We start from the raw sequence: 14,363 nt of genomic DNA, 5'->3' as shown, positions 1-14,363 counted from the left end.
TTGGTCACGCGCATAAGTGTGGATAGGTTTATTCATATGAGTAGCGGTAGTCCGTCTCACGCACACCAGACTTCTGTTAACTCATGCAGGCGAAAAATCTAAACTTCAAGTTATCCAATATAATCAAACAGTATATGCAAGAAATTTGCCCTGAATTAAGCGTCTATGAACAGATGTGTTGTCATATTGGTTTCTTGCCACGCTTACAAGAGGGTTTCTTCTTTATTTGGCGCGGATGTCTTTACCGTCTCGCTCTAGGTATAGATACTCTAAGGATTTCATGGCAGTAGAGCAGCCAAGAACAGTGGGCTTTCACACGCAGTGACTCCCCCAAGTGCGAAAGAAAAAAAACTAGGAGGGAGCATCACGTGACAATTCTGAAATCTTGTAGAAAAAAATATAAAGGAAAGACCCGTGAGAAATAAGCTCTCACCACGTAATAAGCAAACGATCATTTCTAGCATCCAAGCACGTGGAAACTAACGCAGAGAGTATACTGGGTGGCAAGGGCGGATTGTGATGAAGGCGGCATTAACAGCTACCACGAACCATGGCCTCCGAGATCCACCGCGATGCGCGCGGATGTAAATCTCGGAGGCCATGCACGAGCCAAACAATATGTTGAAAACACCGACAAGCATGGCGGTCCTACTTCCCAAGAGTCGACACGAAAATGGGCCTCGTCAGAAAGAAGGGGAGAGTCAAATTAGGTTGGCTTGCTGAGGCTAGCTGCTCGACGTCCTGCTGTCATGCTGTTTTTTACCTTATTCCATGCTAACAAGGAAAGCCTGAACTGACCGTCACTTGTCCTCGTTCATCAGTCGAGAACTAGAGTATTCGGCATGGCATGGTTGGAAGGCTGGGGGAAAAAAGAAGGTCAGTTTTTAAACAACATTCTTTAATGTCGCCAACAGAGAACAGTCTCTCAATGCTCAAACGAAAAGTCCTCAAGCCAAGAAAAACAATCAAGCACGTTTCCCGCTTGCGACGATAAAAAAGTCTGTGCCACTCTCACAGGCCCAAAGGGCGCTCACGGGATGCGGAAATGAGCAACTTCCAACAGAAGGCGATGAGGCAGTTACGTGTCCATCACAGTTTGTTCATTGAAGTGGCAGTCACTGCGAAGTCTTCAGATCGAGTCACTGCGAAGTCTTCAGGTCGAAGTGGCAACGACGGCCCTCAGCTTCCTACAACGCTGCATTACTGTCTTGTGCTTCGAATGCCTTCAGCGAAGTACCGCTCGCGTCAAACATTTAAAAGTCACTGCGCGCGGAATTGTAACCAGGGCTGTTTGGTATTGCTGTCCTTTCAGTAGCAGCGCGGGCTCCGTGAAAGCTTAAAAAACACCTTCTGCGTGCGTAATCTTCAAGGGACACTGAAGATGTGTTTAGGTAAGTGAATTAGGTAAGTTATACTTTTGCAACAGCAAAACGGCAAATGTGATCGTGATATTGTGGCTAGGTAAGCCATAAAAACACGCTAGAACAAAAACCGGTTGGCGACGCCACCCGAAAGTCGCCTCACGCGCTCCCTAGGACATCGTATATTTTGACAGCGTCGACTGAGGTTGAAATTGCTGTTTATGGTTGAAATATTACTTCATTGTATTCTAACTGATCCAAAGTATCGACCAAGCAACTTTAAATATCCTTTTCTGTCTAAAAAAAAACAACTCTAATAAATTCAAACACTTTGAAATCCGCGACGTCACACTGATGGACCAGCGCTCAAGTTCCGGTGCGAAATAAAACAAAAAAAGGAGGTGTTCATCTTACTACGTTCATATTTTCTTCGCCCGGTGAAAGAAAATAAGGAGTTTTCAGGGAACATTTTCCGAGTCTAAAGTTATTTAAGTGTGCCCTTGATTGTCCCTTTAGGGCGACGAGCAGACTGGTCCTCATACTTTCAACGCAAGGTGTACGTCAGTCACCGCCGCTTGTAGAAGGGCCAAGGAAGCGGCTCGTTGAATCCTTGAACGAGCGCAACCATGGGTTCGTGGAGCATCACTGTGGCGTCGTAACCAACGACGAAATCCAGGTGCATAAACGTATCCTGTGGAATCTCGTAGTCAAAGACGATGGCGTCGCCTATTCGACTCCTCAGGCTTTGCACGTCGTTCGGGTCGGCGAAGCGGTCCGCGGCGCCGGTGAAGAGAGCGATGGGTGCGAAGACGTGTTCCAGAGGGTACTCGTAGGGTTCAGGCTGGGTATAAGGGTAAGGAACGTTGTAGGAGCCACGTGTTCAGTTAGCCGTGTACACGGGGAAGTGACGCAGTGGCACGAGATTGGCGAGTTTTCGCTTGTCTGTTTATATAACATATTTCAGAAACCACCGGGTTAACAGAGACGTAGAAGCGAGTAACAACGAAGTTAGTGACGTCTTGCGAAGCTTTGGCCAACGACAACGCGTTAGAAGCATTTTTTGTGTGTTACGTAGGTGTTCTCATCGAAGGAAGATATCAAAATAAGAGGGACTACATGTTAAAGATTACGTCCATAACCACGCTATAATCAGCATGTAAGGTAAATACGGTAGATTGGCGTAATAATGACTTTGTATCTTATTTAGTTAAAGTCTGCGTCACAGGATGGCGCCACCAGCACGGCGCTCACGTCTACGTCTCCGGTAACCTGATATTCTGTTAATGGTATTAGTACGTGAATGGCGAGAAATGCTCTGTTAGCCCTTTAACGGGCTTACCTTTGTGCGCACTATGGAGCCAATTCCTTTGCTACATTTGAAAATCAAAATGCTTTCAATACTTCTCTCCAAAATTAAAAATTTTCAAATTGCATTTTCACTAAGTATCTGGTGGGGCGTACGTTTCGCGCTTCCCGGTACACCAACATTTCCTGAGTATATATATACACACACACACACATATATATATATATATATATATATATATATATATATATATATATATATATATATATATATATATATATATATATATATATATATATATATATATATATATATATATATATATATATATATATATATATATATATATATATATATATATATATATATATTCTACTTTAAGGTGACAAATGAATGCAATGGACTGGAATATTTTGCTTGACTAAAAGCAAAATTTTCCGAAGTCAAGCAAATATTTTGCTTGACTTCGCGCGTCGCACTAGAATGGCATTCGTTCATCTTGCGTTGCGCTTTGTAACGAATCGGCCCTCTCAAAGTGCCACGCAAGTTGTTTGTTTAAGTGACACATAGGCACAGCGTCAGCCTTGGAAGGTGTCCAAGGCTCCGCATTCATCGGTTACCTTCGAGCTGCAGATCCACCATTTACTGTAAAGTGCCTCTCGTTGCTTCCACCAGGTGCCTATGGTCACATCTGACTACTGGGTGCGAGAGATATGTAGCGTGACGTTCGTTTAGTATAGCACTCCCGTACGTTCCACATTCAAAATTTTATATAATCATATTGAATCCTGCGTTAAAAAGCCGTGCATTCCCATGTGAATCTGTACTGACATATGGGAATATGGTAAAAGGCATATGGGTATTTTTCATAGGGAAGGCTTGTAAAACAGACTGCAAGCCTATCAGCGGTTTACTTACTGTATATGGAACTCAGGCAACTGCTAGATTAAGTAAATATCAGGAGCGCATGTGTTCTCACGATTCCATGCAGACTCATAGTTTTGTGAGAAAGTACTGTTTAGTATCACTATTGCCTAGTAAGATGTTATCGGAACTGAAAACTAATAAAACTGCATGCATCAGCAAAGTGTGTGGTTTTTTTATAAACGCTATTAACACTGCTTTATGTCTCGGTAGCGCTAATGTGGGGCTAACAGGTTACTATATAGTTAACAATAATAAATATCTGCCGAAACACGCATGCATGATATCGTCCCGTGGGTTAGCATATAAGTGAACTCACCTGGTTGTATCGTATCAAATTTTCTTCGAAACCGTAGTTGTACATAATAAAATTCTGTGCTCTGTACATCTGAAAAAGTAAATGAACATCAATCAGTTACATAAGCAAAATGTTTGCGCTAACTGTACTGCCCACCTCCTTCACCGGCGCTGGTAAAATGAGGAGCTAAAAGCAAAAGAAACGCGGCAATGCGAGCATGTTCTCCTCGGTAGTGCCAATTTGCTTAGGGCACTATAGACACCTTTCAGTCCAAAGTCTTGGCACTCGAGCTTCCTAACATAAAGGCGCTGTTTCTTGCCTGCGCTCCCTTGCGTGGAATGTGTATTTATGCGACAAAATAAATGGTTTTCGCAGCTTAAGCACACGCATGCACATATTCTTTTTTTTTCTTTATTTTTTTTTCTCACGGCAGAGCTGCTTTGTGAATCTAAGCAACTACGCAGAAAAAACGCCTTCAGATGAGGTGTCTATTCTCCACGGTCTCCTGTGGCCTGCTACGCTTGTTCTTTTTTCTTTTCTGTTTTCTTTTACCTGCCAGATTTAGTGGGGCCTTCCACAATGCTAAAGAAGTAGTTTCGAGGCTTGAGCTTGCCAGCAATCAGTGACTCCACACAAACGATAGGCATCGGTGTCATTATGGCCGCTATCAGTGTTGTCGAGTTCCGCCATTTTGGCGTTCTTGAGCCAATCAGAGCGGACAAGATGGCGATTTTGACAATACGGAGGAATTTGGCAGTGCCCAGAGTATGGCACCCTCGGATTCGATCACTAAAGACCGCGTGAAATATTTCATCGACTACAAAGTTATTTTTGTTCCGAGAACTCATGGTGGCTTTCCCTAAGTAGTTTTCCGTTGCAGACAGAAAAACGACTAATACAGCTTTGTGTGCTGCTTTTCTTGCATTCACAGTGAGGTTCTTGTTAGGCTGCCATAGAGTAGGTCTTCTTTCAATCAGTACTTTCGGCGCCTTGCCCATTTTATGAAGATTTCAGATAAGAAGTATCACAGAAAGCTCTAGCATTTCGAAACATATGTGCATCTGATAGATAATGAAACCATATTGAGAACATTTCTCACCTGCATGTAATGAATTATGTTACGTATTGACGTTCCCGCTGGCATGTGGGCAAGGTACACGGGTATCCGTGTCTGGAAAAAAAGTGACACTGTGAGACACCAAAATTATCTAGAACCCATCTGATAGCATGTGTAAATAGTCTACGTTGAAGGAGTAAATGTTTTAAACTGTTGAATGTTCGCTTTTCTTCTCATGCTCTTTCTTTCTCTATTTAATCGCCCAATAAGTTGATAATTAATCATCTGAGCAGAATTAATTTTCGTAGAGGGCCTTAAATGAATATTTTTACCTCGTTGTCAAATTGTCTTCTCCTCGAAACTATCTGCATAATTTAGATTAGGCTTCGTTTAAACAAAATACCACCTAGTAGCGCTTCACAGTCGCTCATCACGCCATCGACACAACCCCATATTCCACCTTAGAGAGAGAGAGACGTATACTGCATCAAGACGGCAAGTTGGGCCAGTTGGTTAGGATTCATTGTAAGGTTCGTTACAGCGCAACACAAGACAACGTCCTCTGTCGTCGTTTTATACCTTCTTTTTGTCCGCGTCTTGTGTTGCGCTGTAACAAACTTTACAATGAAGAGAGAGACATAATCCGGCGCATGAAACGCGCCAGCCATGAGCCTTACACGCTTTTCAATATATCGGCTAGGTGCCACACCACGAAGACTGACTCAAAGAAATAAGGGAAGACCAAGTAGATTGGTAAATCGACTTTTAAATTTAGAAGTGCCCTTTGCGAGGCCGTCGACTCACCTTGTTCAACTGCTCTCGGCTTGCCCCCACGGCAACATTGACTGGCAGGAAACAGGCCCCACGGAAAACATTGTTGCAGAACTGAGTGATCAGGAACTGGGTCGTGGGAGTGGACGTCAGGAGGCCCCCCTTGGTGAAGTGGTGGAATACCGACTGCGCAATTTGTTACGTTTTAAGAGTGGCCGTTTGTGAACGTCGATTGTCGTGGCTCGTGGCAGAGACATGCACGTGCACAAAGTACAACTTGGCTGGCATTGTACAAGTAGAAAAATGGTGCGTAGATGAATGAGTTTCTCTATTTATGTTGTTTTGGTTTTATATATATCCACTTGATTCTGAAATACCAATCCAACAGCAGTCGTAAATTAGGTGAAAACAACAGACCAATCGCCCTTTATAACACTCATTTCAAGCAGTATCAAGCGTTCTTAGCAAACCTTTGACAACTTTGTTATTTCACCCTTCAGTGGTATGAATGCGTTCTTTTTTTAATTTTAAGTATTCTGGGGTAATATCACCAAACTTTAACGTTTCGCAATTCCTAAAGATTCTGCAGCCCACAATGCTTCCCAAAGATTTGACGGTTTCCATCTGTAGGGCTTCTCTATCATCACATTGTTTTATTCCCAACGCAGGCAGGGTAAAGGAATAAAAAAATCGCTGCAATACCCTGTCACAGAATCGTCATGAAATCCCATGCGGACAGCTAGAATCCGTGTAAGCGAATCTTTCGCGTCCACTCTGCCAGTCATGGCCAACCGAGCGCGGGTCTGTCCCTGAAGGACAGCCGTGTCCTGATGACGTCATCCGTGGCCTGAAGTCCTCATCCGTTGCGCCAAACAAACGGCATCCTCTCCTTCATCTCACCCTATAAAGCCACTGCTTGCATCCACCGAAACGTGGTGTCCTACACCTAACGTTGCTTTCAGCTTCCGCAATCGCTTCTACCTCATCCATCCAGCAAAAGCATGGCCTTCGAGATCCGTATTTGAAACTTTCGAGGGTTGTATTTGGACATCACCTACTGGCGCGTGCTACTACCTCCCTAAGTTAACACAGACGAAGGAAACAAGACGAATGACAGGACGAGACAGGGCAGGTTGACAGTGGGGCTTGCCCTGTCTCCTTCGTATGAGTGCGTGTTTCGTCACTCGCCTCATAATTACTACCACTCCGCCAACCTTTCTCCCATCGGTGCTGCCCCTGTTCCGCTCCTCCACGCACGTCACAATCCATACACACAGTCTATCAACACATTCAATCCGCCGCAACTGACCACGACGCCATCGACGCCATCGAAACCCATCGGACGCCACCGAAAAAAAAAAAAAAACTTCGTTGAAGCAATGGCACGATTACTCACGGCAATGAGCTCGGCGACGGGACCCAGAAGAGTGAGCGGCGTCTCGATGTGAGAGATGTTTCCCACCGGTGCGTAGCCTGCCACGAGATTTACCTATCAGAAACCAGCAGAACACAAGCGGTTTCATAAAAGCAGTGCATAGTTCCCCGCTGGTGTTAAATAATTATACTTCAGTGTCTGAGAGTTTTCTTATTTTGGTACTTTGCATCATACTATACTTAATGTTTCCACTGTGTTAATTACTTGATTCATTTGCACTGAAAGTGCCGCATCTTCTCACCTTCGCCGTACATGAGAATGAAATCCTAATTCTTCATTATTACTGAAAAGGATGTTCTGCGTTGTACTTGCAAATTTTGCTAACTGTCAAGAGTATCGCTGACAGCGATCAGTCAGCGTTGTCAGAGTCAACATTTATATTTTTCACTATGTATTTTATGGATAAGGCTAGTGCACCTGATGTTGTTGTTGTCGTCGTCGTCGTCGTTGTTGTAGTTGTTGTTGTAGTTGTTGTTGTTGTTGTTGTTGTTAGTGTTGTTGTTGTTGTTGTTGTTGTTGTTGTTGTTGTTGTTGTTGTTGTTGTTGTTGTTGTTGTTGTTGTTGTTGTTGTTGTTGTTGTTGTTGTTGTTGTTGGCTTACGTATGTGTTTCGCGAGACATGGTCCTCTAGAAACGTTGCTTGTATGTTGTAAATGCGCTTCAAGTATGCTGTACTTTACCCGTATAGTCAAGTTTGTGACAAATAAGCTGATACTGACAAAAGTGCTTCTCCACTGGTCTGAAACTGTGAGAAACCTGCGCTGATGCCCTGATGATTGAGTGTCATTAGACGGATCGAAGAGCGTTGCTCAAGCAGACCTTCACGATACGTGTACATCCGCCATGGCTGTACACATAAATGTCCTAATTTCTTCTGCGCTTGCTATGTAAAACGCGCTCTACATTTTCGCTTTTAGCTTTCGTTTTTATAGGAATCTTATTTTTTACACTGCATCGTAAGTGGAAAGCTGTCTTCGCAATAAGAGGTAAAATGTAGCGGACGCCAGCACCCAAGATATCAAAATCTCCTATGAATATCTTCTTTCGCAGCCAGTTGAGCGAATGCTTCCCACAAATATTTATTTGGACACTCTACAGCAAACAGCCTAATCGTTCTATATTCTCCGCAAAATTTGCACAACAGCCTGCGAACTAGACATTACACTTTTCCTCGAGTAATGTCCCCAAACTTTGCGCAAACAACACTGGAAATCTATGAAGCGCAAATTCCCCAAAACATATGACAAATTGATGGCTTTAAAAATTAAATTATGGGGTTTACCTGCCAAATTGCGACCACCTGGGGTTCTTTAATGTGCACTTAAATCTAAGTACACGGGTGTTTTCGCATGTCACCCCCATCGAAACGCGGCCGCCACGGCCGGGATTCGATCCCGTGACCTTGTGCTCAGCAGCCCAACACCATAGCCACTGATTAATCACGGCGGGTAATTGATGGCTTTGTCTATAGAACTAAACAGCCTTTATTCGGTCATAAGGTAGTGATAATAATTAAAAGCAATTTATAAAGAGCATGTCGACGCTCTACAGACTGTACGCTGAAAGGATGGTGCGGACAGAGTCACAAACCTTGGCGTTATATTCGGGCCTCGTCGAAAGAAGCACCAGCATTTCCGTGAAGCCTTGAGACCACGCAACGATGCTTATGTTCATAAATCCTGTGACGTGGGTGACGTAGTCAATCGTTGCCGACAAGTCGTAGCGACCGATCTCGTCAAAGCTGCGAAGACCAACAAAAACACCGCCACGCAACATTTGGAAAATAAAGAAAGCCATTTTCAGCAATTTTTCGTTCATTTGTATACTTCGGTGCTGTAAACAACTTGTGCTGCATTCACTGAATTTAAGAAATGCAGTAGAACAGCATTAGAACAGCGAAATAGCGCACGCGAATATTTTTAGACCTCGGCTAAAGTTAGCTGACACACCCTGCAGATAGATTGTTCTAGCCTGTGGACTTGTTGCTTCGAACTTTTTCTCAACTATAGCGTCCACAGCCTTGCCACAAACCACCCGTCGGAAGTTCTGTAAACCAGAATAGACCGAAGGACACCGACTAAATATTTCAATATGTATAGCTTACACTTATATAAGTTTGGGTAGCTTTGGAAATAGTATACCCAAGTGGGTTAGCTTTCGCAACAAAGCAACTTTATCGTTATGTTGTATAACGATGAATTACCAACATGTCCAGGCCTATTCCCTTCTAAAGGAGATTTGCTTGCCCAAAAACCGAAATTCTGGTACGCCTTTTGCGTTCTTTTGTACGCCTAATCGTTAAGTGTCCTGCAACTATGGGTCCCCTATTCGTTAAACTCTCTGTTGTACGCCCTTTATGTACTTTTGTGCCATTCTTGCACCCTTTTGTACGCCCAGCGAATTGCGTCCGCTAGCTTCGGGTGCCATAATTCTCAAAGACCCTCTTCTTAGTCAAAAGGTCACGTGCCCAGATCGACCTAAAAGAAATCGTCAGACAGTGGTCTAAAAGCGCTTTTATCACATGGCGTGCTGGACCAGCAGTAATTGGGCCACTTTTGCAAGACTTTCTTTTTATAGGCGTCAGGCCATTGGATGCACCCTGTCACTATAGAGCTTGCAGAAAAGCCACGCTATGTACTCTGTCCTCAGGTAGTCACGTGTTGCGCGCTATGACAGCGTCTCGCCATCCATACCGGTACCGTCGAGGCTTGCAAGGTTACTCACTTCTAAATATTTGCATACGCTCAGTCCCTCGCTGGAAACTAAACACGATTTTTAAAGGTTGGACAGTAGTTCATCTTTCCCATAGTGGCACTTTACAAAGTATGCACCGTAAACTACATGCCCTGCGCTGAGACAAAACAAGCTGAAACTGACAGAAGTCAGTTGCGGTCAGTTTCAAATAAACGCGTTTTGAAATCTTACGCATTGAATTTTAGACGTCCCTTTCTACCTGCTTATAAGCAAGAACACTAAGTGGCTAAATGCCTCGGGTACTCATGCGGCTTCACTTCAAGCAAAAAGTAATAATATAAAAAGTACAAGACCTTTTTCTTTTTGTATGAATGTGCCGCGAGATTATACGCGTGGCACCTCTTTTTTTCTTGCGGAGTTTCTTTCAGGCTTAGAAAAAAACTTTTACGCAGCAGGTATTAAGCCGCAGAATGCTCATTCAGGTTGGTCAACAGTTTTGTCATTCGCGCTTTCGCTCTAAGTATAACATTTGAGAAGTTCATTAACTATTATTAGGTAATTGTGTAACTAGGTGAAATGTACACAACAGTGTGCCTTGCTCCAAGCGACGGCAAACAACATTACCTTGGTTCTGTTGAGGTAAACGGAACTTGCATGTTTTTGAATTTAGGCACAAGTTACATAGGACACATGGTATATACGTCGTAAGAACGCGCGACACCGCAAACGTTTATCCGGTAGTTCATGTTGTCACCCTTCATTTACTTTCAAATAGAACTTGTAACGAGAGGGAAGACGTTCGCTAACTTGTTTCATAACGCCTGCGCATGCATGCATTTCGTTATTACCTCCATTCCCAAAATTCCGGGTCCTCCGTGGTGAGCGTCTTGTGGTAGTTGGAGTACGGCGTCCCCCTGCTGTTGATAAGCCATACGTCGAATCCTCTGTCCGCTAGAAGGAAGCCTGCGCACGTAAAGGACATCTGAAAGCATTTAGAATGTTTGTTTGTTTGTTAGAAAAGGAGTACTGACAAGAAAATTTTTGTGAACCACTTTTCTCGCTTTCTCAGGTAGGAGTAGACTCAATTATGACGGTACGAAGTCTCAATTACTCCACGGCATCCCAAATAATTGATTACAGCACCTTGCATGCGGCCCGACGAAAGCTAGCGCCAAGTGCAACTTCGACTAGCCTCGACCGAAGATGTATGGGACTGTCACGTGTCACAACATTTGTGAGGTGATTCAACCTCTGTGTGACGTCGATGAAAGACCAAGTCTTCGTGGGAGAATAGGGGGTGGGAGCTGTTACGCACCACACGCTCGAACAGCCAAAATTTCTTGTAGTGAGGAATTAAGGCAGTTAGCAGCACAAATGAATTCTTTTTGCCGTACATACTCGCACTGATATTGCCTTCTTCCCTCCCTCTCCTTTCTTTATTTTCATCCCGTAAACCTATTTCCCTCGTGTAGGGCAACAAACCGGACGTGCGTCTGGTTGACCTCCCTACCTTTCCTTTCTTTCCTTTGTTTCCTCCTCTCTGGCGTAATTTGCGCAGACTGGAGTACATCGCTTTAGGACACGAGCCATCTTTTCCGAAATAAATTGATCCGCTCATTGGCCGAGATAGCTCTGCGATACGCCGACCACGGAGTAGCGGAGATAGCGAAGACTAAAGCCACCGCCACGCCAAGTCACCTTAGCGTTCGTACTCTTGCATAACCTCAATTGGAGCTTCGGTTAAATGCGTAGAGCGCGTTACCCCAACGTTTACCCATGTTTGAAATTAAAGGCACTATCGTCCTAGTTGACGTTAGTTACCCCCCAAGGGTACCACTGAATCATTCATGTTAACAGAGCATAAATGCGATTTCAACGGATGCGAATCCGCGCGACCATCTTTTAAATACTGCTAGTACGACTGCAGCAGTTAAACTAGAACGGCACGCCAATGGTACCACGTACCTCCAAGCGACTGCAAAGGTTTTCTGAGCACAGAATTCACAATAAAAAAGAATTAACTTTTCTTCTGTACTTCTCCACTCAGCATGGACTTTATTTTGATATGCTATGTGTTCGCCACACAGCGAACACATGCACTTTGCACTTTGCACCTATGCACTTTGCACTTTGCACTTTGCACCTATGCACTTTTAAGCAAATAGTGTTCTTTGACTCTTTCCCCCGTATTCGGAAAAGAATGCGCGAGAAGTCATGCATCAGAAGAACACGCGCGACCGATGTGCCACGTAGAAGAACGTTGCTTCTGGGAACGTTGCGCAGAAGGCTGAGCAGACTGTCCTGTATCGAAAAGACAGAAATGGTTCAGGAAGCCGAGCAGAAGCCATCGAAGATGGTTGTCAATGTAAGCGAATGGCCAACCGCTTCTAAACAGCTATTCGCATTATTAAAGCATTAGTGCGATTGAAGGCGCGTATTGGTTGCAGCGAGGACATTAGGGCAGCGTGCGCTGTTTCACTGCACGATCACGCAGCGTACAGAGCCGTTCTAGCCACTCTGTACACTCTTAGAAAAATTTACACCCTTTGGGGCTTATCTTGTCCCACAACAATAATCGTCATCTGTCTTGCCCGCGTTTCCTTTCTCTAACGCGGCGAGCCCGGTACTTCCAAGTCACTAACGGCATGCGCGTTATCAGTGTGACGCAGCATTCTCGACAGGAAAGTAGCGAGCGCCGAGTTTTCAGGAAAGGAAACGCAAGCAAGGCAGATGACGATTATTGTTGTGGGATAAATTTACACCCCAAAGGGTGCAACAGATTTAAGAGTGTAGCGGCCACATAAGACGATTCCTTTGTTGCCCCCCACATGGCACGAACACCGGCATGGAAAGACGACTGCTGTCGTCCTCTCCCTCAGCCGCCACAGGTAGAGAGGGGCGTCGGGAGAAGATGATTGATGTCCTTCCCGAGCGCTCCACCACAGCGTTTAAAGTCTCTCTCGCGAGGACGCTCGTGCGTCTCGACGAGCTACGATAGTGGGCGTTCGGCGACGAACTGGCCCTGCAATACAGTGGCGCGAGACCATACGTCACTTGCATGTGAGAGTCAGGCCCCGAACTACGGCTGACCGCAGAAACGGGCGAAATAGCCAAAGAAAGCTATCCGCATTTCAAAAAGGAAAGTAACGTAAATGAGATTATATGGCTCAACCAAGCTGTACGGCACAAGCATGAATTTGCGAAGCCTACGTATAGTAAGCGCGGATGTGCCCAACGTCCCCGATTCACGAACGATTGGGGCGGCGAAATGACAGGGCTTTAAAGTAGTTTGTCAATGCGCTTTGGTTTATCGACACACCTTCCCTGAGGGGACCGGCAGTACCTGCGCTCTGGTGAGGCTTGTTGATGACGAAGTCTGCAGCCGAGGAAACGATCCCGTGAACCAGCAACACGGGCGGCCTCTGGTTAGGCGTGTCACCTTCCACGCCGTACGGCATCCTGTCCACTTCGAGGATGTAGTCGTCCTCGGTGAACACGTGGTGCACTTGGACCGGGTAGCCATTCTTGTGCATCAGACCAGCCTGCGCGGAAGAAATTGTCTTCTCATGTTGAACGCGCCGCGGTTCTCATCGGATCCGGCACTGAAGCTAAGCCGAGTATTCCAGCGCGATATTCCGCTCGACACAGCTGCACTCTTGGCTCTAGCAAGTAGTCCCTCTACATGCTTCCTATGGGAACATGAGTATAGCATTCAGGATATGTCACAGATGTTACATCCAAAACCCATTCACAGCTTCCATGGCACTGCTGGCGATGAGCCGGAAACAATTAAGTGGGTGGGAAAAAGGCGCGGCTGCTCATCGTGCTAGTGCTCCGACATGGCGATTGCCATGACATCGGGGAAAACCGTGGAGGAAAGAAAGATAGTCTGGGAGGGAGCGTTACGTCACAATCCTGATGCTCAGAGATTATACAATACAGAAAGGACGAATCACGGGAAAAGCACCCGAGCATGTATATGGCAAATGGTGGTCGCCTGACACCGTCAAAAATACCGAGGGCCAGTAAAGCTATACTAATCAAATTAAGACGACCCACTAAGCTTCAACAAAAGGCACTCTGAAAGCATACTTAGCGCCAGCAAACAATGACGGAAGGGAAACGACACCATAATGCGCATTGTGGGCATGTCATGCGTAGGTTAGATAACCGGTGGATCATTATGGTTACAGAATGAGTGCCAAGAGAAGGGAAGTGCAGTCGAAGACGGCAGAAAACTAGGTGGGGGGATGAAATTAAGAAATTCGCAGGTGCTAGTTGGCGCAGGACAGATAGGAAATCGCAGAGAGAGGCCTTCGTCCTGGCAGTGTACATAAAAATAGGCTGATGATGATGATGATGATGATGATGATGATGATGGTGTGTGTGTGTGTGTGTGTGTGTGTGTGTGTGTGTGTGTGTGTGTGTGTGTGTGTGTGTGTGTGTGTGTGTGTGTGTGTGTGTGTGTGTGTGTGTGTGTGTGTGTGTGTGTTGGCTTGCAAGTTGGCTTGCAAAGGC

At 45.1% G+C, this 14,363-nt stretch overlaps 1 protein-coding gene across 3 annotated transcripts in view; it reads right to left on the bottom strand.

Annotated features, from left to right (window-relative positions):
• Window positions 1-934: 934 nt before the first annotated feature.
• LOC135911479 (gastric triacylglycerol lipase-like) overlaps window positions 935-14,363 on the bottom strand; it is a 46,061-nt gene continuing 32,632 nt past the window's right edge. For 2 of the 3 annotated variants that reach the window (XM_070527209.1, XM_070527208.1), the window contains exons 2-9: window positions 13,189-13,387; window positions 10,694-10,827; window positions 8,742-8,892; window positions 7,114-7,206; window positions 5,751-5,903; window positions 4,989-5,060; window positions 3,911-3,979; window positions 935-2,202 (exon numbers count right to left, since the gene is read on the bottom strand). In XM_070527209.1, the coding sequence (XP_070383310.1) occupies window positions 1,927-2,202; window positions 3,911-3,979; window positions 4,989-5,060; window positions 5,751-5,903; window positions 7,114-7,206; window positions 8,742-8,892; window positions 10,694-10,827; window positions 13,189-13,368 (1,128 nt within the window). In that variant the 5' untranslated portion in view covers window positions 13,369-13,387 and the 3' untranslated portion in view covers window positions 935-1,926. The remainder of the gene's footprint in view (window positions 2,203-3,910; window positions 3,980-4,988; window positions 5,061-5,750; window positions 5,904-7,113; window positions 7,207-8,741; window positions 8,893-10,693; window positions 10,828-13,188; window positions 13,388-14,363) is intronic. The other variant, XM_070527207.1, reaches the window with a different exon arrangement.

The sequence above is a fragment of the Dermacentor albipictus genome, chromosome 10 (genome assembly GCF_038994185.2).
Source record: "Dermacentor albipictus isolate Rhodes 1998 colony chromosome 10, USDA_Dalb.pri_finalv2, whole genome shotgun sequence".
Classification (NCBI taxonomy): Eukaryota; Metazoa; Arthropoda; class Arachnida; order Ixodida; family Ixodidae; genus Dermacentor; species Dermacentor albipictus.
Note: the sequence above shows the minus strand (reverse complement) of the source record. Positions and strands in the feature narration are given on the sequence as shown.